A 23,602-nucleotide genomic window follows, 5' to 3' on the forward strand; every position below is an offset into this window, starting at 1 on the left:
TATTTGTTGGTTTAGTTCTAATGGAAATCTGTCCCTGTGTTATTTGTGGAGTTCCTGAGTTTTTCCTTGAGGATACTGGGCTAGAAGGATAAGGAGCTGTTGATGACAGCACTGCCCAAGAAAGCTTCAGGCTGTTGTAGAGGATAGAAAATCTTGAATTGAGACAAACTTACAGGACCTTGACAGGAAGAATACCTGTATGAAAACTAATAAAAAGAGGCAGGGCTAGGATTTTCCATCCTTCCCAATGGAAGAGCAGAGGAAATGAAGCTTTCTATTCTGAGCTGTCAGTGTCCTCCTGGTACAGGTGGTGCCAAGGCAGAGCCTCTGACTTAGGGAGTTTGGGCTCCTTGGGACATTCCTGTCATGGCCTGGCTTGAAATTCCAAGGAGCCTGGACCCTTCTGGACCAGGACTTGGCAGGTACAGTGGAGAAACAGAAATTGAGAAATCACTTTTGGGTCAGCCTCGTGTTCCTGACTGTAGGTAGGTGTCCACTCTGGAGCTCAGCCGTGCCACAGTCTTGAAGCTGGAAAGCCCTGAACTCTTTATGCAGCCTAGGGAAATATTTCCAGTTTCAACTGAGTCAGGAATCCTTTTCCATCAGTCTGCAGGTCAAGGAGCTGCAGGGATACCTCAAACTCAAAATTCCTGTCAGGTTTCATTTACTTATTTTTCCTTTCTGTAAACTTCCAGCTTTTCATGGGGTTGGTTTATCTGCCCTGTAAATTCAGGTGACATTTGTAAGCCCTAAAGGGGATGTTGTCCACCATTGTGTTGGTATTTCCTCAGTCAGTTCTAGCCCCAAACACCCTGCAGGGCTTGTCTAAGGGGATTTTGGAGAAGTCTTGGCTGAGCAGTGGCACAGACAGATCTGCAGATGCTAAGGAGGGGAGTGGGAGAGACCAGAGGGGTGCTGAACATCTTCCATCCAGGCTGGAGGCTGCTCTGGCACAGAACATTTCCTTCTCACCAGGTCAGACTCACCTCAGACTCTTTGGTTCTCCTTGAAGCCAAACCACTCTTGGCTCCCAGCCTGCTGTGCAGTTTCCACAGCCCCAGAGGAGCCTGGGGAAGCAAAGGGCAGGGGAGCAGGGGGGTGAGGGCACCTCTTCAGCCCTGAGGAGCCAGCAGGAGGACCTGGCCAAGCTGGAACTGCCCGAGGTGGGACCACGTTTGGCTGCACCAGGACTGGGTGACCTGGCAGCAAATTCCTTGCTGTGCTGAGACTTCCACTGTTGAACTCTGGTGTGGGAAAGGAAAGCACACAGCTCCTCACGTGCAGGGCTAAAATTAGCCTTCCTTTAGGATTATTCTTATAAGGGAAAGATCAGCAGTCCAGGGAGGAGTGTCAGCTGGATGCTTCACACTTCCTGGCATGGGGTTTTCTGTGGGAGGTGATGGAGCAGGTCATGTGTGTGCTGTGACGTAGGAAAGGCACAGGATGAGGTTGCAAAACATTTTCTACCAGCAGAGTGCAAGATGGGTTCCCCTCTTTGGGAGTGAAAAAAGAGAGGAAGGAGAACTTGGGCTCTGCTTATCCTGCATGTGTTGTCTGTCTGCATTTTGTAGACTGATTTGTCTTATTTATGATTAAATACGCTGAGATTAACTCAGGTGCTTGAGCCCAATGCTAAGGCTGCCAAGGCCTCAGGTTCAATCCCTGCTTGAGCTTCAGAGCTGAACTCCATGATCCTGCTGGGTCCCTTCCTCCTCAGACTATTCTGAGATTCTGTGACTAAAATGGGAATTCCTCTCCTGGTGCCAACTCTGATTTTCCTTTCAGAGGGACTGTCTGATAATCTGCTCCTCAGTTTATTTTTCCAAGAGGAATGGAATTGCCTGCTGTAACTCAGCCTCACCCATTCATCTTTTCCTATGTGGCTCTTGGAGGGCTCCCAAAACTCTTTGAGAAGGTTCTTCCTTCTGCCTGCACAGGCCATGAGCCATTCTTCTCTTTGCTTGTGCCACCTGCAACTCCTCTGCCAACAAAACTGCCCCATTTTTGCCATTTTTTGGTGCTCTTGTTTCTCTGACTCCTTTTCTCAGACCCGGAGACCATTCATGTTCTCCTGATCCTGTTCCTGACCTCTGTGGGAATTGGAGTTGCCCTGTTGCACGTTAACTGCCAGCCATGGCAGATAGGAAATGCTGATATCTGACAATTTATAATAATGAAGATCCCCAGAAATAACCTTCCTCTCTCAATCTCATCACCAAGGCATGACACACACAGGTGGTGGGGATGCACTCAGCACCTGAGGAAAAGCTGAGACACCTGTGAGGAGCAAAGGGTGGGAGGTAGGAGCCAGTTAACACAAGAGAGTGTTTATTCTGAAGCTTTTATAGACCTGTTAGAGAGGAAAGCATTATCCCAACAGGTTGTTCCAGGAGCAGCAGTGTTCACTGCTTGGCCAGAGGATGGGACATTTAGTGCAGACCTGGCAGAAGCCTTAAAATCCGAGGGTGTGCCTGTTTTGGTGAGCTGTGCAGTGCAAATTCTGAAATGGGGAAGAGCAAGGCAGAGGCTGGCTCATGCAGCCACTCATCCCTCCCTGGGATGGGGACACGGCCAGAGGGTCATGCTCTGGTGGGCGGCCCTTGGGGAACAGGAGGGAGGGGGGCACAGGCTGAGGTGACATAAATTGTCACCCATGGGTGATGCCCTGGGCATCACAGGGCCTGCCACAGGGCTCAGGCAGGGCTGGACACTGTGGCATCACTCCAGGTAAGCTGGGAAGGGGGGAGAACCTGGAATCTCTGTGCCTTTGGTCCTGGGGGTGTGCTGGCAGAAAGGAGCCCTGCTGTCCAGATGGACACAGCACCACCTGCACTGGGGCTCTGCCTCCCCTGCACAGGGGTTTGTCTGTGGTGGCTGAGGAGCTGCCTGCTCAGGGGGAAGTTTGGAAGGGACAGCATTCCCTGGGAGCTTCCCGAGGATAAGAGACCTCCTGCCATCCCCAGGGAGAGGGCAGCAGTGGAAGGGAGATGAGCAGAAAGGTGAGAGCCCAGGCTGTGAGCTCAGAGGAGCTGGAGCTGTCCCAGAGGGTGGTGGGGAGGTGGGACTTGGCACAGGGCACTCATGGCTGTGCCAGGAAACAACCACACACAATCCCTGCACTGCAGGCAGGGACTGAAGGGGGGAAAGAGGCCCTAAATTCCCTGTAACCAAGGCAGGGAGGATGGAAATCAAGAGAGGTGGGATTCTAGGATGTGTGGAGTTGATGGTCCCTCTCAGGTGTCTCAGAGCCCTGTCCCTCCATGCTCAGCCCTCCCCAGTGCCCTGCTGTGGCTGGTCCTGAGCAGATGCCCTGGACTGGCGTCCCCCGGCCCCTGGGGCACTGCCAGGGCTGGATGGGCTGCCCTGGGCACTCCTCCCTGGCCCTGGGGCCCTGCAGGAGGGGCTGAGCTCTTCCCCAGAGCCAACCACGGTGCCACAGCTGCTGCTGCTTTGCAAAGCCAGAGCAAGAAGCAGCTGGAGCTGGGAACCTGTGCAAAATGGGCTGCAATGGAGCAGGAAAGGGGAAAATGCATGAGCCCAACTTCAAGCCAAGAGAACTCAGGGCAGAAAGCAGCTGGGAGCCAGGACAGCAGGAAACCATGCTGTTTTCAGCAGAGCCAGAGTGACCAAAGGACATCCTGTACAGAAAGGGTCTTGTAGGTGCAGAAGAGAGGCAATTTTGGACAAGGTATCACCTGGAGATGGGCAGGTGCTTTCTAGATAAAATCATAACAATAACTTAACTCATAAGTTAATAACTTAACTCATAACTTTCATGCCAGTGGAACTGGAAAATAGGTAATAATGTTTTCTTAATTAAATTTAGTCAGTTTCAGCATACTCAGACCTCTGGCAGGGACAGGGATGGAATTGCTGTCAGATTTGATTGGAGACCGATGTGCTTTCACAAGCCCTTGTAGAAGGATTTTGCGTCTTTCCTGGCTCCCTCCTGCTTGTTGCAAACCCTGAAAGCTGTGGTGGGTGCTTGGCTCCCTGCAGTAACATTTTCATAGAACCTCAGACTGGTTTTGGTTGAAAGGGACCTTAAACACCATCTCCCCCTGCCAGGAGCTGGGACACATTTCGGAAGGGCCACGCAGGTCTTGGGGTTTGCTGTGGGAACACCAGTGCCCATTTGGCAAAGAAGTATTAGAATTTCCATTGGAAATCGCCCTCAGGTAGGGACAGGGTGGGCTGACACCCAAAAGCACAACCCGGCAACTCCCACCCACCCTCAGCTGTGAGACGGGCTCGGGCTGGGGAAGCCTCGGGGCGCTGCGGGGCTAAACGCAGCCCCTTCCTCTCCTCCTCCTCCTCCTCCCCGTGCCCACGCAGGACGGCCATGTGCGTGGGGAAGTGCAGCCGGATCGTGGGGCCCTGCATGCTGGTGCTGGGCACGCTCTCCATGGCAGCCAGCATCCTCCTGCTGTTCCCCGGCGGAGCATCCGAGCCCCTGCGGCGGGGACACATCGGCCGCCACGCCCGCGCCCTGCCGGGGCTCTGGGGCGGCGGCGTCGCCGTGAGTACCGCGGGGCACAGCGCCCTTCCCCCGGGCTGCAGCGGGGCCAGGGGGCTGGAGCAGGGCAGGAGGCTCCGCTCTGTCCCCCAGCTGTGGTTTTGTCCCCGCAGGTGCTGCTGGCAGCGACACACGTCACGGCGCTGGGCTGGCAGCGCTCCGGCTGCTCCGGCCGCCACAGCGTGAGCCGAGGGAGCGGGGATGGGGCAGCGGGGCGGGATGGGGCCGGGGGGCAGCGGGGATGGATGGGGATGGGGCCGGGAGCCAGCTCCTCCACCGTGGGACAGGGCAGGGATCCTCCTGAGCCATGGAACAGGGCAGGGATGCTCCCCTTCCATGGCCCTACCTGGGACAGAGATCCTCTTCTGCCATCGCCCCACGGTGGGACAGAGATTCTCCTCTGCCATGGTCCTGCCGTGGGACAGAGCAGGGACCCTCCTCTGCCATGGCTCCGCCTGGGACAGGTCAGGGACCCTCCCTTTCCATAGCCCCACCTGGGACAGAGATCCTTCTCTGCCATGGCCCCCGGTGGGACAGGGCAGGGATCCTCCTCTGGCCCCATCTAGGACAGGGCAGGGACCCTCCTGTGCCACGGTCCTGCCGTGGGACATAGCAGGGGTTCTCCTCTCCTCTGGCCCCCGGTGTGTTGTGGCGGGTCCCCCTCTCCTGTGCTGGGCACAGACCCTTTCTCAGGTGCCACGGTGGGATGTGGGATGCCCCCCGTCCCACAGCGGGCAGGGAGCTGCTCTCCAAGGGCGCTATGGCAGGGTGCCATGGCAGGCTGTCACCTCCCCAGGGGACAGGGCTCCGGTGCGTGCTGGGATGGGCTCTGCAGGTCGCTGCCTCTCCCTGCCCACGTCTGCCATCCCAGCGGTGCCTCCATCCTCAGCCGCAGCTGGGGAGGGCGGTTCCCCGCTCCCAAACTCTGCTGACAAGCTGAGCTGCGTTTGCACCCCCTGACCGTGTGTGTGCCCCCCGGTTCTCCCGCAGGCTTTCCTGTCCGTGGTGCTCTCCAAGCTGGCGCTGCTGGGCGCCGCCGCCTGCTTCGTGCTCTGCGGGGTGGGGCTGAGCACCGGCCCCCTCTGCCGCTACAACAGCACCGGGCTGGGCCCCGGGCACACCGCCCTCTGGGGATACCCCTTCCTGGATGCCACTGACCCCGGGCCTGATGCCAGGTGAGGGCTGAACCACCGCTGCCTTATTAATTTATTGCTAATTAAGTGGGTTAATGAAGGGGGTGGGTGGGTGCTTGCTGGTGGTGGTTGATGAAAGATCTTGGTAGCTCGAGGAATCTTCCTCGCCTTCCGTGGGTTTCTGCGTGGTGCTTTCCATCCTTATCACCCTCCCACCTCCCACCTGAAGTAATTGTGATATCAAGTGACAGAATAGAACTCGAATAAGAAGTTGCAGCACTGTTTGCTAGTTTACTATGGAGTGGAATCATCCCTTTGTATTCACCCTTTGAGCCCCACTGCTCCCATTTTTGTACTTAAGACTCTTACCAACATTTCATCACATCTGAACCCGTGGTTAATGTTTTATTCCAATGTTTTTGCACTGCAACCTCTTGACATTAGCTTCCATGTTTTTGCTTCCAGTGGCCAGGTCAATTCTCAGAGAAATGGCAGAATTAGTTATTGTATAGGTTTCTTTCCCTCCTGTCAAAATAATTCTCTTTTTAGATTCACACACATGAGTACATGTGATTCTTCTAACCCTTCTTTCTCCTGCCTGCTCCTTTCTTTATTGCTTCTAAGCTCTTATTCTGCTCATCCTCCAGATGAAGGGTGGGATGTCTGGGGGATGTTTCATGGCAGAAGGTGATGGGATCCTGCACCTTGTCCCCTTCCTGTCACCCAGGGCTGAGAACTACCTGTACAACCGGAGCACCTGGAGCACCTGCCTGGAGCCCGAGGGCATCGTCCCCTGGCACGTGGTGCTGTTCTCGCTCCTGCTGCTCATCAGCGCCGCCGAGATGGTGCTGGCCCTGCTCCAGATCCTCAACGGCTGCCTCGGCTGCCTCTGCGGCTCCTGCGACGGCAAGTAGGGCCGGTGGCGGTGCCAGGAGGAGTTGCCACCTCGGGTGTCACTCGGCTGCTGGCACACGCCGCACAGAGGGCGCAGCAGGAGCTGTGACACCAGCCCGGGGCAAGAGCCCAGCGTGAGACTGACAGAGCCCCCGAGGGGGATGGACATCCAGGGTTTGGAGCAGCTCGTGGGGCTGGTGAGCCAAGGGCTGCTCCTGTGCATGTCCCCTGGCCAGGGCCATGTCCCTTCCCTTGGGGCTGGTTTGGGGTTGGGGACTGGCCCGGTAAGGGATGGAGGTGGGGACCTGGCTTCCAGCAGCTGCCTCAGCCACCCCTCATGATACTGAAAGGAGAAGAGGAGAGCCTCGAGATAAGGTCCTCAGGAGGCAGAGAATCAATTTCCTGACCCAGTCTGGAGCATTAGAAAGCAGGCACTCCTAATCCCAGAGCTGGACACACTCAGGGTATCTCCTCTAACCAAATGTGTGCTGTGGAGCCTCACAGCAGGGTTTGTTCCACCAGGATCACACAGGTTCATCACAAGGGGCTTCCTAGAGAACACAAACAGCACTTGGGCTAGAACCAGCTTACATGCCTCCATCCCTTCCTGGAAGGGATTTTTGATCCTACAGGGGTGTCTGCTGGTTGTACTCACCGAGTGCCCCAGGGCTGTGACCTTGTTTTGAACCTCTCTCAGGGCATCAGCTGCTGTTTCTTGTTACATAACTTTGCCCCAAAAGTCACCATGTTCCTCATTGCCTGTTTCCCCAGTGGTTCCAGCTGTGTTTAGCATCCTGTCTGCCTACTTTTACACCCTTTTGTCTCACTTGCTAGTTAGTCTTTCAGTTCTACTCTGCAGCTTCAGTGGAACTGAAAATTGCTATTCTCCATGTTGTCTGTAATTTACCAGCCTCCACCCACCCTGGTGGAAAATGAGACCTGGTGGTGTCACAGACTGAAGAGCTGGACACTCTTGTTAATCAGTTTTGTTAATCAGCTCATATTTCGGGCAGTTGAGCTGGTGTTTGTCACCTGCACAGGGCAGGACAGGTGAAGGAGCCCCGAGGAGCAGAGCTGGGGAGCTCAGATGGAGCTGTGCTGGGGGAGGCAGAGCAGGAATTGAGGTGTAACCCCCAAAGTTCACCCACACACAAGTGTCAGGAGCAGGACCCTGCAGCAGGACCCCACTCTTGTGCTCAGCCCCCTCCCCAGAACCTCACAGGACACAGCCTGGTGGGCTGGGAGGGGGTTTGTCCCCAGACTGACAAGGGTCAGAGGAGAGCAGTGTTGGCCATGGCACATTAAAAAAACAAATCCCAGAGCAAACAAAACGGTAACTGGGCCCTTGGGGTGGCTGAACCCCAGATGGCATCTGAGAACCACCCAGCCACTCACCCCCATGCTGTGGGAGGAGGAGAAAACCAGAGGGGTAAGAGTGAGACGTCTCCTGGGTTGACATAAAAACACTTTAATAATTGAAATAATAATAATAAATTGTAATGAAAATGAAAATAACAAAGAGAGAGAACTAAAAGCCCAGACAGACAAGTAATGCAATACAAACATTTCTTTGTCATCAGCCCAAATATAAAACCCAGCTATCATGAAGGAACAGAGCTCTACCCCAGCCCAAACCCTCAGAGTGACATTGAGAAAAAGCCTTTTCATGTAAAAGAAAGAATTTAACATTATATCCCATATTTATAGAGCATAATTATTTATAAGAAGGGGAGGAAAGCCCTTGGAGCAGGGTGGTGGTACCACCTATCCCACATCCCCTGAGCCAGCACACAGGGGTGGCACAGGGTACCCCTGGCTGCCTCCCCCCTGCACTGCTGCTGTTGCTCCCCAAAATCTGTTTCCAGAGGTGGCTCCTGCTTGGAGAGGAGCCTGAGGCTGGGCTGGGGGCAAAAGCCTCCCCACCCAAAGCAGAATTTAAAAAACAGCAATAAAAATGAGACAAACCCCAGTGTGGGGACAATAACACCCCTCTGTGTGCTGTGGCCGTGCTGGATGGTGGCAGGACCCAGCCGAGGGGTCGATGCTCCGGGATCCAGCCCTGGGGGGAGATGACCTGGGCGGGCTCTAGGAGACGAGGCAGCTCCTCCTCCTCCTCCTCCTCCTCTTCCTCCCGCGGCCCCGCCGGGGAGCAGCGGCTGTCAGGGGGATGTTCTGGAGCACGTCGTGCAGCGTGAACATGCTGAAGGAGATCTGCTCGTAGGGAGACCTCATCCCGTTCTCATAGAGGCAGGCGAAGGCGATGGCCGTGCCGCCGGCCACCGGCGCGTCCCTGTAGGGCAGCTCCAGGTACGCCAGGTCCGAGTAGGCGCTCGGGCCCTCGTAGATGACCCAGGGCTCTGTCCAGCTCTCTGCGTCCCTGGGGAAGGTGCTCAGGTGAACCCCCATGTTCACCCGCGACATGGAGCTGGTGGGGTGGGAGTACAGGATCCACGTCGGTGCTTGGAAGAAGGGAGTGCGGCCGGGGGTCGCTGCAGAGTCCCCCTGCACCAAGGTGACATTGTGGGCATCGTCGCGACGCCCTGGGGTGGGACAATCCTCACGGGGCTCATCTGGCTCCCGGTGGCTGCCGGCGGGCAGCTCAGCGCCTCCTGCCTGTCCGAGCCCCCGGAGCGCCCCGGGAAGCCGCCGGCACACCGAGCCCCGGGGGGACATCCCGGTGTCCCGGGAGGCGGCGGGGACGTACACGAGCGGCGCGGGGAAGCCGATGACACTGCCGTGACAGCCGTGGGGCGGCTCCACCAGCCGCTGCACCAGCTGCCCGCCGTGGAACACGGCCCCATCGTCCGTGCTGAGCGCCTGCACCCTGAAGCCCAAGGGGCTGCGGGCGTTGCAGTAGAGGACGTTGGATCCGTCCTCCTCATCCACGGACACCAGCTGGCACTCGCCCGTCTGCAGGTTGGGGATGAACTCCCCGAAGCGCCAGGCGCGGCCGTGGTCGTCGCTGTAGAAGGCGAAGGAGTGCGGGGTGGTCTTGCAGAGCTGCCCGAAGCACTCCTTGCAGTCGATGTGGTAGCTGTAGGCGGGCACCAGCAGCCGGCCGGAGCGCAGCTGGATCCCGTGCCCGGGGCCCAGCGCGAATGTCGCCCAGTCTGGGGAGCGCAGATGGCACGGGGTGAAGGTGGCACGGGGTAAAGGGTGACCACCGCGGTGCCCTGCCGTGCCCAGCGTGGGAGGGTCCCCAGGGCTTCCTCTCAAGTGGTGGGGTGGGAGGGCAGCAGAGCCCAGTGCTGCCTTGCTGTCCCCACACACGCCTCTCCATCTTCTCCCCACCCCCAGTAACTGATGTGGATACTCCCTCCATCCCTTCTCCCCTCTGCTTGAGGTCCTCCTCCACCTTTTTGGAAGCTTGTGGGATTCCTGTGTCAAAGTCACCCCCAGCAATGCCACGGGTGGCTCCAGGACACCAAAACCCATGGCCACCCCCGTGCTGGCTGCTCTGCCCTCTCCCCATGCCCTGCAGCTGGGTACCTTTGATGGTGGCACCAATGACCTGCTGTGTCAGGTCTGTGGCTGTGCTCCAGCTCAGGCCCTGGTCAGCGCTGGTGACACAGCACAGGCGGGTGACGTTTTGGCCAGTGACAATCTGGTAGGCTTCGGGCGTCCTGCCCAGCACCGTGATGAAGAAGAGGAAGAGGGTGCCCGTGAACTCATCGTAGAGCGGGCAGGGGTTCATTGAGCGGTGGTGCTGCAGCGTTGCCGTCTCCAGCACACGCATGTCTTCCCACTGCCCAGGGAGGAGGAGGAGGAGAGGACACACAGGGGGTAAGGACCATCCCAGATTTTGCCCAGAGCTGTGACTGCCCCATCCCTGAAGTGTTCCCAGCAGGGTTGGATTGTCAGAACCCAGGAAATTCCTCCGACTGCCCTGGAGGACTCGAGACCCTGACAGTGGGCTCAGAGACCTTGGCACAGAGCCCAAGACACCTGTGACTTTGATTTTGACCTATGGAGCAAATGACCACCTTTATATGAGGAATTACAAGTCAAGAGAGTTTAAGTGGAATAATAGTTTGTCACAGGGTGAAAAATAAATTTTTGAAGTTTTTAGAATGGGGGCTCGGAGTCCCAAGATGGAGGAATTCGGGTGTACCCTGTCCTTCCTCCTTCTTCTTCCTAGCCTCCATGTTCCAGGTGATGCTGGCACTTTTAGATTGGTTTAAGGTAGAAACTCACTGTCTAACATAGGTGATAGGGTATTGGGAAGTAATGGTAAATATTGTACACGTAGTTTTTAGTATAAAAAGATAACACCACCTCTGAGGTGGGCAGAGTGTCTCAACCCGACCTGCCAGACAGACCTCGGCGGGTCAGAGAAAGAATGTTATAGATAAGAAATAATAAACAACCTTGAGAATGAGAACAGAAGAATCCTGACTCCTTATTCAACTGCCAGGCTGGGGAAAAGAGACTCGTACGTATCCCAGTCACTCTGACCAGCAGAAATTGTGAGATTGGACGGGGCTTGGAGCAACCTGGGATAGCAGGAGGTGTCCCTGCCCATGACAGGCCATGGCATGAGATGGCCCTTGAGATCCCCTCCAACCAAAACCAACCCGTGACCCTGTGATCCACTCCACCCATGCCAGCCTCCTCTCCCTGCGGCTGTCTCCAGGAGCCTGGCTGTGCCACCCCCAGGCGATGAGGACAGCCCCCAGCGTGTCCCCGGGCTGGCCCACCCTGTCCCACCTCCACGTAGCTGCCGTAGATGGAGCCGCGGCGCAGCACCAGCAGGTTGGCGTGGGCATCGTCGGCGCTGAGCCGCTCCTCGGCGAACGCCAGCAGCTTGGCCACGCAGGGCAGGTAGAGCAGGGCGGGCACACGGTACGTGACACCGCTGGATTCCTTCTCGAACAGCACGGTCCGGGCCGGGAAGTGCCGGGAGCCCATGGCAGCTGCAGCACAAGGATGCGGTGGGGGGATGGAGGTAGGGGGAGCGGCTGCTGGGCATGGCCAGGGGCGTGGGGTTGTCCTTGGAAGGGTTCGGGGTTTAATTTGGTGGGCTTGGGTCGGGGTAGCCCCCCGGGAGCCTGGGGTGGAGGGGGGCTGAGTATGGGGTGGCTGAGTGTGCGCTGTCAGCACACTCAGAGGTGGGTCAGGGCACCAGCGAGGAGGCTGACCTGGGGACCCCAAAATAATATGAAATAAAATTATTTTGATCTTTAGCTTGTCTGGGAAATCAAGGCCAGTGAGCAGAGAGCAGGGTGAGACCTGCAGCTCCATGCTCTCTTCCAGCGGGCATTGGGAGGGCAGAGCCCACAGACGAGAGCCCTGAAGCAGCCCAGGCTCATGGTGACAGGGTCAGGGAGTGTTCCCGTTCCTCTGCTGCCTCCAGCGCAGCGGAGCCAGCGGAGCCCTTGTTCCCCCTCCTCTGTGGGGGCAACCTGAGCTGCACAGCACGGACAGCGCGGTCCCCAGCAGCTCAGCTGTCCCCAGCTTACGTGTCCCTTCATTTCCCTGGAGATTATCACCACGGAAGGAGATGGGCATCCACTCCAGGCTCAGCTGGAGCAGTCTCAAGCCACTCTCACCTGTGGTTTCATCAGGAGCTTTTGCTCATTCAGCACCCCCCGGAGAAAGCGAAGGCACTCACCGGCTCCTGCTCAGCTGGAGCGGCCCGTCTCTCTCTGTCGCTCGGCCCGGAGTGTCGCCGGCTCTCGGCAGAGCTGTGCCCTCACTGCTCCTGTCCTGCAGGGTCCCCCCTCCGCCGGTCACGGGGCTCCCCCGGCGGAGCCCGGCACGAATCCCTGACTCAGCAGCGGCGGCGCCCGGGGCACAAAGGAGCCCTTATGGGCCAGAGCCGGGGCCCCGCGGCTGCCCAGCCACCCTGCTCAGACCCCCGGAGGGTGAGCAAGGGCATCCATGCGTCTCCTGCCTCAGTTTCCCTCCTCCTGCAGGCTGGGAGAGGCTAGACTGCCCCGTCCAGGGTCTCCAGCCCGTGTTCACCACAGTGCACCCGCTGTGAGCTCCCCAGCCTGGGAGCTGTGAGCCAGAGCACCCCAGCCCTCCCAGGACCCCCAACCTTCCATGGAGCCCCAGCCCTACGGGGACCTCCAGCACCACAGATTCCACAAACTTCCAAGGAACCCCAACCCTCCCAGGACCCCCAGCCCTCCCAGGACCCCCCACCTGCACACAGATCAGCTACGAAGACACCCTTTCTATACCTATATTCCAATATTCCATCTCTCTGATCAGTTCAGCTAAAAGGGTTTGACAAAATCCATATGGCAAATCATGGATCAGAAGCTACAAGGGGAAAGCTGCGGTGGAGGCTGCAGAACTGCCCAGGATGGGCCCCTGGAATGGCCCAGGGTGAGCAAGTGTGGCTCCAGCAGCTCCACCTGGCTGCTACAAAAGCCTCGGGTAAATTCTATTGAGGCAAAGTGCTGTTAATCTGGGTTGTTCCTGCTGGGCTGGTTAACCCCTGCCTCAGTGCTGCTAAACACAACCAGGCTCTGCTTCTCACCCCTCTCCCCCTGACAGCATCACTCCTGCTCCCAAGCTGGAGCTGCTGCCCCACAGCTTCACCCCCAAGGCAACATCTGGACCCCAGACCCATCATCCCCATCCTGCCATCCAGGGCCCTGCTGCTGGGGCAGTGCCAGGAAGGTTTGTGAGGATGGCAGCACCAAGCCCAATGGATTTGGTGTCACTGTCACCTGTTCCCAACATATCTGTCAGTGCCAGCTTACACTGACAAAACTCCAGTGTTTTAAAGCTGGGTCAGCATCTCCTCCTGCAGGGAGGGACCTGGGTGCACCAGTGTGCCCAAAGCTGTGCCTCACTCCATCCCCTCCTAATCTGTGCTGGAGAGTTTGGCCAGCACAGCAATGGGAGCCCCAAAAAAGTGTCTGCTTTGCCAAAAAAGTGTCTGCTTTGCCAAAAAACTGTCTGCTTTGCCAAAAAAGAGCTTTGGGGATGCAGCACCCAAAGGAACATCCATTCCCAGACACCCTTGCCTGAGAGCGAGGGGCAAAACCACAAAACCTCCTCCCAGGGGAGCACCGAGCTCTCCACAGGGGACAGAGGCCCATTCACCTGGTGACACGTGAGAGGCACAGCTTACATGCCACTGGGCATGCCAGCCTGCCTGGCTTTGGGCAGGATGCCTGGGACTCCCACAGCAAAGGCAGCTCCAGCAGCATGTGGGGTGTTAGTCCTCACTGAGCATGGAATAACATCACCCACCATCTCTCCTGCTTCTTTGAGCCCTGTGTCCCCTTGTCACACCCCCCTCACTTCCCTCCTCCTCCCCCTAAACCCTCCAAAATCAGGACTTGCTCCAGTGAGCTGTGACCAGACTGATGCAATGATGGATATCAAATAAAATCAAATGAAGGCAAATGATCACGCTCCTGATTAATGATTAAGAGGCTGGAATGTCTTGGCCAGCTGCAGCCAGCCTGGCTCCCTCCAGCCAGCAGCAGGCAGGTGGGATCACCCAGGACCTGGACAATGCAAAGCCTTTGGCTCAAGGTCCCCAAAAAGAGACCAGCCACCAGCTTGGTGTCCCTGAACAAAGCCCCCACTGCCTCCCCCTCATGCACAAGGGTCCTGTGGGCCAGTTCCATGTCAGACAAGGGGCGATGCAAAGCAGTGGGAAGCCACAGTGGGTTGCCACATGTCTTAGTTGGACCCTGGGAGCTGCATCTTCTCCTGGAGACTGGTCCACAGCAATGGCAATCCCACATCTTTCCTCTTCTTGTGCGGGTGTTGCACAGCATAAAGGTAGGAGGTGTACTGGAGCTCTGGTACGACCATTTTCTGGCAGGCTCTCAGAGTGGTGTTGTCCAAGCCTTGTTTGAGGTTGTAACCCAGGATATTTGCAGCCCCTGACTGGAAAGGCAGGAGAGCTTTATTCCTGATGTGATCCTTCCTCACCGCCTCCTGCTCTGAGAGACAAGTCTCCATGAGCTCCTTCTGTCTGGTCCGCAGGTGATCCACCTCCTTTTCCAGCACCTCCAGCCCGATGGTCTCCTCAATTCTCCTCCAGAAGCTCTGGTTGAAGTGCAGGTAGAGCTTCCAGTCCAGCGAGCACCAGGCTTTTATCTGCTCCTCACTTTCCGGAGTCAACGTCTGGACGGTGTCCTGGCTTCTGGAATTGAGCTTGAAGTAAATCACATCATCCAGATCCCAGCACAAAGTGTGCTTCAAGAGGATCATGGACTCATCAAAGTAGTCTGCTATCAGGATGAGGTGGAAGTTCTGCTCGATCTCCTCCAGGACAGCCTGGGTGTAGTTGGTGTCATCCTCGGCGTTGTTGTCGTAGCCGAAGTCAAACCACATGATATTCCTGGCATAGATGTTTTTCCTGTAGTCTGCTGGGTGGTAATACTTTGTGGGTGACTCCAGGAACTCGTTCACGTCCTTGGAGCTCCTGAAGGCAGGCACATAGTCCTTGTAGTAGATGTAGGAAGACTCCAGCAGAGGAATGGGGTTCCTCAGGATGGAGAAGTAGAAGGTGTTGGCTGCCATCACCTTTTTGACCTGTTTGTGGGAGGAGGAAGAGGTTAGTTCCATCCCAACCGAGTTTCTCCTCAGGTCTCAGGGCTCTTTCTTACCTCCAAGGGGTTAAACCGCAGGTGATTGCACATGATGTTGTAATTTTGGCCTATGGTTTCAAAGCCCTCCACAAAGTGGGCCACGAAAGTCCTTGGGTAGCCCAGGTGGAAGAGCTGGTCAGCAGGGAGGGCGACAGTGAGGTTGTACCTCTCTGCAAACCTGAACATGATGTTGAGCACAGTGCTGCTGGCAGTCTTGTGGGTTTTGAGGAACATGACGTTTGTCCTGGCATGGCACGGCGTGGGAGGGATCAGCAGCTCCTCGTGGCTCTTTGAGATTCTGCAGGAAGGTGACAGATGGGGCAAAGAGGCTCTCTGGTGCTGCACCCCATCTCTGAGAGCTGGCAAAGCCAAACCCAGCTGCTCCTCTGACACCACACCTGCAGCTAGTCCAAGGCCGCATCCAAACCAGCCCCAACCTTCCAGTACAGATGTTTTCTCCCTCCAGTTTTCCCCCTCTCCAGATTGTCACTTACCAAAGACTTCAGCTCAACCCCCTTTTCCCACACAGCTGATTTTGTCCCAAAGAGGCTGAGCTTCAGCTAATTCCATTCCTTCCCCAAACAAGGACGTAGTTTTGAGCCAGCCCCCTCTGAACATCACCCCAAGGCCTCATGAGAAGTAAATCAGGCATCAGAGGCCACGTCCAGGCTGCTCCAGGCACAGGAAACTGTGCAGCCTTGCTTCTGCCTCACTTACCTGTAACTCTTACTCCTCATATGGAAGAATCCCGAGATGAAGGAAAGTCCCAGGCAGAAGCTGAAAACGATGAGACACCTGGCATGCCTGGAGAAGAGTTTCAGTGGATTTTTATGCAATAATCCTTTCCCAAACCACCACCACATTTCTCATTTTGCCCTAAGAACTGCGAGCACAGTTTTATACCTCAGGTCCAGCAGCCACCTTTGGACCCTGAGCAGGTGTTAGAGGCAAGACAGTGAGAAATTGCACTTTCACTACTACTCTCCAAATTTGGCCTTTGGCAAGACACAGTGTGCTTCAGGCAGAGCCTGAGCTCTTCCCACAGCCTCCTGCTCTGCTTGGCTGCCTTTTGTTTTGCTTTTCTTTGGTTTTCTGGGGCTTTAGTGCTTATTCACTATTCAGACTCCTAGATTATTCACCAGAAAGCGAGCCCTTTGTAGGGATTTATAAAGACTTCCCTAGTGAGAAACCTGAGCAGCTCCTGTAATCACATCACTGCAGAAGATGGGGATTGGGGAAAAAACCACTAAACTGAGGGGAAAAAATCCACCACACTGAGGTTCTTTTGCAATATAAATACGATTTTTCAAGACAGAAAATCAAATAACCCAACAGCGCCTGTAATGGATTTATTACACCTCACTTTGAAATGGGAGAGTGGACAATGATGAGGGAGGAGTCTTTTCCAGCACTAATTAAGCAGCCATGATGCATCAAGGGTTCCCTGCACATTGCAGGGGGTTGGAACAGGATGGTTTTTAACATCTTTTCCAATTCAAACAATCCTGTGGTACCATGATCATCACCAGTGTACTCCAGCTGGGACACAGAGGGGATCTTTTGAAGGTTTAAAGCCCACCTAAAAGGAGTTTTTAACCACCAAGTTTGATCTGACTTCTGTCACTCTAGAAGCTTTTTCAGACATGGCCAAAATGCAGCAGATCTGGCTCAGGCTTTACACTGTTTTGAGAAGATAACATCTCAATTTACAGCATGGTATGGCCACACTTGTGGTTTCCACTCTCCAAAGGGAGCAAGCAAGGCTTCAAGCCTTCCTCCAAAACCCTTCCCAAAGCCAGGGAAGACCCTCAGCCATAGCTGGTACCAACCTCTGACAGGAATTTGCAGCCCAGCTTCTGCAAAAAGAGTTTCAAGACACACCTGCAGGCAAGATTTCATCAGGATTTCCTAAATTTTTGGCCCCAGGCCTGTTAGGGGGATGGGAGTGGGGCAATCTCCTGTCCTTGGAGATGAGGTGGCAGGAGAAAGGCAGAGGAGCCCATGGGCAGTGAGCAGGCTCCATGCAGCCCCCACACCAATCTTCCTTCTTGTTCTTTAATTTAAACTGAGGCTGCTTTATATCTGGTGGTTTTCCAAAGCACATCACCCTGCCTGCCTGGAGGCCCTTCCTGAGCTGGCATCCTCCTGCTGCACCTTTTCTGTCCAGTTTAATGGGTGCAGCAACAGTCCATTTATTAATTTAGGTACTGTCCCCAAAATGGCAACTCTGAATGATGTTTTGTGGGGCAAACAAATCACACACACCCAAATCATCCTGAAGGCAGATCCAGACCACAGAATGCTTTAGAAGAACTGTCAATCCCTTCTGCTGCAAGAAGACAGGCTCAGTAGACCTCTGCACCTTATCACCTCAAGGCATCCCTCAATATTTTAATAGTTGTTTTCTTAAATAAAGGATTATTCTTAAATAATGGGGCCATTCTGCCTCTAAGTATTCAGACACATTCAGCACACAGAGCCCAACCCCAGCCTAAGTGAATGCTCCCAGAGACCCATTTTGTCTGGACATGCCCCAAACCACACAACAGCTTGGTTTTACCCTGGAGACACAGGGAGGAATGAAGGTTTGAATTATCTAGGCCAAAACTATTCCTGGAATGGTCAGTTTTAAGGAGCAAGAGTGGCTGATCTCTGCAGGACATGATCCATGCAGGTGCCAGTCCCCACGGAGAAATGGCAGGCTCCTTGTCCCAGGGGTGACAAACAAGGCATTTTCATGGCATGGCGCTTGTCCTGTGCCTGGGATGGATGGATGGATGGATGGATGGATGGATGGATGGATGGATGGATGGATGGATGGATGGATGGATGGATGGATGGATGGATGGATGGATGGATGGATGGATGGATGGATGGATGGATGGATGGATGGATGGATGGATGGATGGATGGATGGATGGATGGATGGATGGATGGATGGATGGATGGATGGATGGATGGATGGTGGATGGGTGGATGGGTGGATGGGTGGATGGGTGGATGGGTGGCTGGTGGATGGGTGGATGGGTGGATGGGTGGATGGGTGGATGGGTGGATGGGTGGATGGATGGGTGGATGGGTGGGTGGGTGGGTGGGTGGGTGGATGGGTGGGTGGATGGGTGGGTGGATGGATGGGTGGATGGATGGGTGGATGGATGGGTGGATGGATGGGTGGATGGATGGGTGGATGGATGGGTGGATGGATGGGTGGATGGATGGGTGGATGGATGGGTGGATGGATGGGTGGATGGATGGGTGGGTGGATGGGTGGGTGGATGGGTGGGTGGGTGGATAGATGGGTGGATAGATGGGTGGATAGATGGGTGGATAGATGGGTGGATAGATGGGTGGATGGGTATTTGCCTTCCTGTCACCATGATATTTCCTGAAAAATCTTCTTTGCCCTGGATTCTTCTCCTGGGAAGCTGGGAAGCTCCAGCTTCTCCCTGTTTTGCTGCTTTGGAATGTGATTTGAAGAACTGTTTAATATCATAAAATAATAAATCAGCATTCTGAGAACTTGGAGCCAGATTCTCAGCTGTCACCTCATCCTGGGGACCCTCACAACATCACAACACCTTCCAGCCCAGGGAACAAGCAGGGAGTGGTGGCATGCAGGGAACTCTGCTGCTCCTCAGCCCAGCAAAGGCAAGGAAGGTGTCCAGAGGAAGAGCCAAGGGCAGGGATTGAGGAGATCCACAGGAGGGAAAATGGAGACCCTGGGGATGAGAGGAGGGTTGCAAGTACACAGGGTGCAGGTCAGTGCACTCATGGAGTCCTGTCCCCATCACCCCCTGGGCTTGGCCACCCACAGCTGCACTGTCAGGGCTGTCACTGGCTCCAGGGTGACATCCCCACACACTGTGGGAACGGGAGGGTGAATAAACAAATCTCTCCCACAGCAAACTGATGGCACCTTTCCCTCCTCTTGCAACAAGCCTCCATCATTTCTGCACATCTTGGGCTTGGAAACAAATGAGCTCCTGAATTGTTTCAGGGTTTTTACTGACAGAAAGTGTGTAGGATCTTCACCTGGAGCATACACAGTGTTTTGAACACAGCTCCCAGTAAACAGCACAGGGCCAGGGTGGGATTTGCTACCAGACCTGCTTCCAGTATTCATTCCAGAATGAGTAAGACATGACAACTGTTTGAAATTCTGCAGAGAACTATTACATCTCAGGCTCTCTATGCTTCAAATGCATGTAATGGAAATTATGAGAGCATCAAGAAGCATTTGGAAAATGCTCTCATGCTCTTGGTGTGGTATTTGGGGTTGTCCTTTGCAGGACCAGGAGTTGCACTCAATGGTCCCTGTGGATCCCTTCCAGCTCAGAATATTCTGATTCTCTGTCTGCAAACCTGCACTGGGGTTTCACCCCAGCTTGCCCCCACGACCCTGGGACATTTCAGTGAGAGCCTTTAGCTGTGTTCCCCTAGTGTCACACACCCCCTGGTCCCAACACTGCAAGTCTCTGACCTGCACAGCATCATGGAATTGTTTAGGTTGTGAAATACCTCTAAGATCTGGTGCAGCAAACTTCAAGAGAGAAAGCCCAAATTTGAATGCTGTGCTGAAGTCACCTGAATGAGCCTGGAAGACCTTTGAGCAGCTCATGGGAGCTGACTGCTAAGACACAAAATTCTAAGAAGCCAAAAAACCCACAGAGCACTTGTGCCAGAGGTTCCACTGCCTTTCCAGCCTGTGCTGTGCTATCTCCCCTCTGGGAAGAAAACATGGAAATCTACCTCTCTTAGAGGTGCAGCTGTCGATGCTTTAAGGCTTGGGACCCCCTTCTTGTTCCTTTGACTCAAGCTGAAAATAACAGACATCTGCATCAAACTAACAAGGTTCTTTTAAATGCAAAGACCTGGAACACAGAAATACTAATGGCAAAATTAATCCCTTCCATGGAGCGAACTGTAACTAACTCTGTAGGTTATTAACAACTTCCAGGGATGGCTTGAAGCAGACCTTCCTGCAAAGCAAGTTTTAGTAGGGCACCCCGAGCACTGAGCACCCTCTGCCCTTACCTTGGAGTGCACCCAGGGCTTTTCATGCTGCTGCGAGCTGGGAAATCTCTGCTTTTGCAAATCGACTCCAGTGCCTGTTTGTCTCCTCTGGCTCTCAGTGGCCAAGTCTCTATTTGTAGCATCTGTTCACTGCTATAAATGGCTGGGATAGGTGAGGATGAAGGGAGTGGCTAGGTGTTCCCAGAAGGGGGTGGGAGTTAATTAATAAGCCATGAAAAGTGCTGGTATCCGGGACATCCACACAAGTATAAAGAGCTGCCTCGGGACACGGCGTTTGCAGCAGCTTTGCTGGGAAGGAAAGATTGAACTGGGACTCCTTAGAGGGGATTCTCTTCTCTCCTGGCTGCAGGAGGGAGGCTCACAGGGGGGGCTGCTGGAGGGCACTCGATCTTTGTCACCCTGCACGACATCACATCGCCAGGGGCCATGCTCAGTGCCTGCTGTCCCTTTTATCTGCTTCTTGCTCGGTGGGTAAGGACAGGAATTCCCTGCCAGACACGTTTGGCAAGAGCAAATTAAGGACAACAGCAAACAGGAATGGGGCTCACCTATGGAAAATTCCTCTTAAAACATTCAGACTTCAAACTGGTAAAAATGCAATTATTGTAGCTGGAGGTTAAGAGCTTAGCAGACTTGGCTGTATGCAGGCCTTGGGAGGGAGAAATCTTGTCCCTAAAGGGGCATTATTTTATCTCTGGTGCCATTAACAACTGCTACAATTCATATTATGCAGGAATTTTAGATTCCACTGAGGCTGCTGAACACTCAGACTTCACAAACTGGGTTTGATGGCTGCAGTTTGCCCTGGGAGAGCAGAATCCATCCTGCAGCTCTGGAGGTGGGGTGTGATCTCCCTGCTCCCCATACTGGGATGAAGCCAGTGCTCTCCTCATTTGGGCAACTAAAAGTATACCCACATCTCCCAGCCTGAATTAGGGGGGATTGAGTTGTTACTTTGGATTTTTACAGCCATGCTGTGCTCCATGCACCTCCTGGTGGTCCCCTTTCCCTCCCCACACGCAGTGCCACCCTTCTAACCCTTGTATACTGTTGGCCCCCCACCAACAGCCAAATCCTCAGCACTCCAGGATCCTTCACCTACACTGCTACATTTGCAGAGCACCGAAATACACAGCATTTCTTTTTGAATCACAGCTTCCCCAGACCACCCCCAACTCCAGCACTTACCAAGATGCAGAGATTAGCAAGGTGTAGGGTTGCTTTCCTTGAGTTTCTTGGTAGAACCTGAGTCAATGTGCTCTTTTATGGAGAATTTCTAGGGTTACTCTTGGCACAGCACCAGCTGCTGCTGGCAGAGGGGGCTGCACATTTCAGCGACCTCTTTCTCCTGTTACATTACACACGTCAGCTGTGCCATTTCTCACTCGGGAGCTGGTAGAGCCCACAGATCACAAAAGCCCATTTTTTACACTTTTACAATTGATTCATTGCTCTCTCCTGGGGTGTTGTACACGAATTGTCAGCTTTGGTTACACCAAAAATAACCAAAATTATGCCAGGCATGAATACTTGTCCTCATGTGGAGGTGGGCTGCTCAGACTGGGGCAGGGAAGGGCAGCCAGGTGACAGAGAATGAGTGAGCTGGGGTGGGATTCATCACTCCATCCTGCCTCTGCTTCCTGTTGGGGGTCAGGCCCTGGGGGAGCTGGCCCCTTGCAGCAGGATGGGGAGAATCAGAAGGTGGAAGTGCAAAAACTCCTGGGTTGTGATAAGGGCAGTTTAACAGGTAAAGCAAAACCTGCACAAGCAAGTTAATCAAAAGGAATTTATTCCCTGCTTCCTGCCACAGGCAGGTGTTCGGCCATCCCAGGAAAGCTGGGCTCCACCAGGCGTAACGGTGACTTGGGAACACCCCCTTTCCTTCCTCCTTCCTCCCCAGCTTTTATGGCTGAGCCCCGCCTCCTCCGGTGTGGGACAGCTCTGTGCTCAGGCAGGTCGGCTGTGTCCCCTCCCAGCTCCGCACTGGTGAGGAGCAGAACAGACCTTGGTGTTGTGTAAGCACCACTCAGCAACAGCTACAACATTCCTGTGCTTCCATCGCTGATCCAAACACAGATCTGTCAAGCAAATTAACTCTATCCCAGCCATAATCCTGTGCAGAGAGAGGCAAAGCCAGCAGAGAGAGCCAAGTCCTTACTGTGCCAGAAGACCACTGGTTCTACGTGTGGAACATTCACAGCATTCTAGTATCTGTCTCAGAAAAATTAGAATTTTGGACAAGAAATTGTTGTCATAATGATTTTTTCTAAAAGAATACCCACCCTGTCTCTCCCTCCTATAAACAACAGTGCACCATTATGTGAAAGCATCACTGAGAACACAGAAGTAAGGTCTAGGAAAGATAAAATAACCCTACACTCACTCTTCCCTTGTATTCCCCCAGGGAACTGCTGTATTGTTCAGTGAAACAGTAAAACTTACATGGAGATTTAGGATCTTCAAGTGTAAGGAAGATTAAATGGAGTTGTGCCAGAACTTCCCTGGCCACAGCACAGGGTTGTGTGTCTCCCTCCCGAGCACCCTCTCTGTACAGAGATGAAAAAGAGAACGATGGAAAGTTCCACTTCCCAAAAAGAGCCTTTCACGTGGAAAGTCTGTATTTTACACAGTGATGGTCAGTAGTTTAGGGGGAAAAAAGGGAAAAAATGGTGTAGGAAAAGGGCAGAAAATATAAACAGCTTGATTCAGAAAGAACTAGCTGCATCAGCCTATCCTGGCAGAAAGCAAATCCTGCAGATTTCTTTTCCAATAACATCATGGACTTCCCATAGTTTTTCATCACCCCACAGCCAAGCAGCACAGGCTGTGTTGCACAGGCGGTCTTCTCTTTCCACAGAGCCACAGAATTCCAGGACCATTTGGGTTGGGAGAGACCTCCAAGACCACGGAGCTCAGCCTGTGACCAATGCCCACCTTGTAACCAGCCCAGAGCACTGAGTGCCAGCTCCAGGTATTCCTTGAACACCTCCAGGGATGGGGACTACAGCACCTCCCTGGGCAGCCCCTGCAATGCCTGACCTCTGTTTCCATGACAAAATTCTTCCTCTTTGCAAATGATGGCATTGTTTACTTTGCTTCAGCCCAGAAGAGGACAATCAGCTCCTCTCTGACTCATCCTGAAGGATGAAGGGAGAGGTGGGGAGTATCCCATAATGGAGAGAAAGGGTGGACAAGACTAGAGAGCAGGACTAGGTACTGGCAGGCCATGGAATATGGAGATATTTCTGTCAAAAGCATCCACAAGGCCAAGCTGAGAGATGTGTGATCTTAGAACTGCATTGAGAAGGGCATTACAACACATTGCTGAGCAAAGCCAGCATCCTTAGTGCAATCTGACAGTGTGCAGACTTGTAGAGATTGTGCTGTGCCTTAAAACAGCACAAGAAGGAAACACTCTTTAGGATGGTTTTTCTCTGAAGAACAAGGCTCTGGATTGAACA

At 54.2% G+C, this 23,602-nt stretch overlaps 3 protein-coding genes across 3 annotated transcripts; 1 reads left to right on the forward strand and 2 right to left on the reverse strand.

Moving 5' to 3' along the window:
- Positions 1–4,342: 4,342 nt before the first annotated feature.
- Positions 4,343–6,563, forward strand: TM4SF19 (transmembrane 4 L six family member 19). The gene is made up of 4 exons (XM_050978006.1): positions 4,343–4,519; positions 4,630–4,698; positions 5,507–5,691; positions 6,377–6,563. The coding sequence occupies exons 1-4, from the start codon at positions 4,343–4,345 to the stop codon at positions 6,561–6,563; spliced, it is 618 nt and encodes a 205-aa protein (XP_050833963.1).
- A 2,035-nt stretch (positions 6,564–8,598) lies between these two features.
- NEU4 (neuraminidase 4) lies at positions 8,599–11,535 on the reverse strand. Its single transcript, XM_050978005.1, has 4 exons — positions 11,251–11,535; positions 10,033–10,288; positions 9,105–9,653; positions 8,599–9,032 (listed from the first exon to the last, which is right to left on the reverse strand). Exons 1-4 carry the CDS (start codon positions 11,449–11,451, stop codon positions 8,629–8,631), a joined length of 1,410 nt encoding a protein of 469 aa, XP_050833962.1. The 5' UTR covers positions 11,452–11,535; the 3' UTR covers positions 8,599–8,628.
- Positions 11,536–13,866: 2,331 nt separating this feature from the next.
- On the reverse strand, positions 13,867–18,072 carry GAL3ST2 (galactose-3-O-sulfotransferase 2). The gene is made up of 3 exons (XM_018913191.3): positions 15,825–18,072; positions 15,126–15,405; positions 13,867–15,051 (listed from the first exon to the last, which is right to left on the reverse strand). Exons 1-3 carry the CDS (start codon positions 15,968–15,970, stop codon positions 14,191–14,193), a joined length of 1,287 nt encoding a protein of 428 aa, XP_018768736.3. The 5' UTR covers positions 15,971–18,072; the 3' UTR covers positions 13,867–14,190.
- Between the last annotated feature and the right edge of the window lie 5,530 nt (positions 18,073–23,602).

Source organism: Serinus canaria, chromosome 9 (assembly GCF_022539315.1).
Source record: "Serinus canaria isolate serCan28SL12 chromosome 9, serCan2020, whole genome shotgun sequence".
Taxonomy (NCBI): domain Eukaryota; kingdom Metazoa; phylum Chordata; class Aves; order Passeriformes; family Fringillidae; genus Serinus; species Serinus canaria.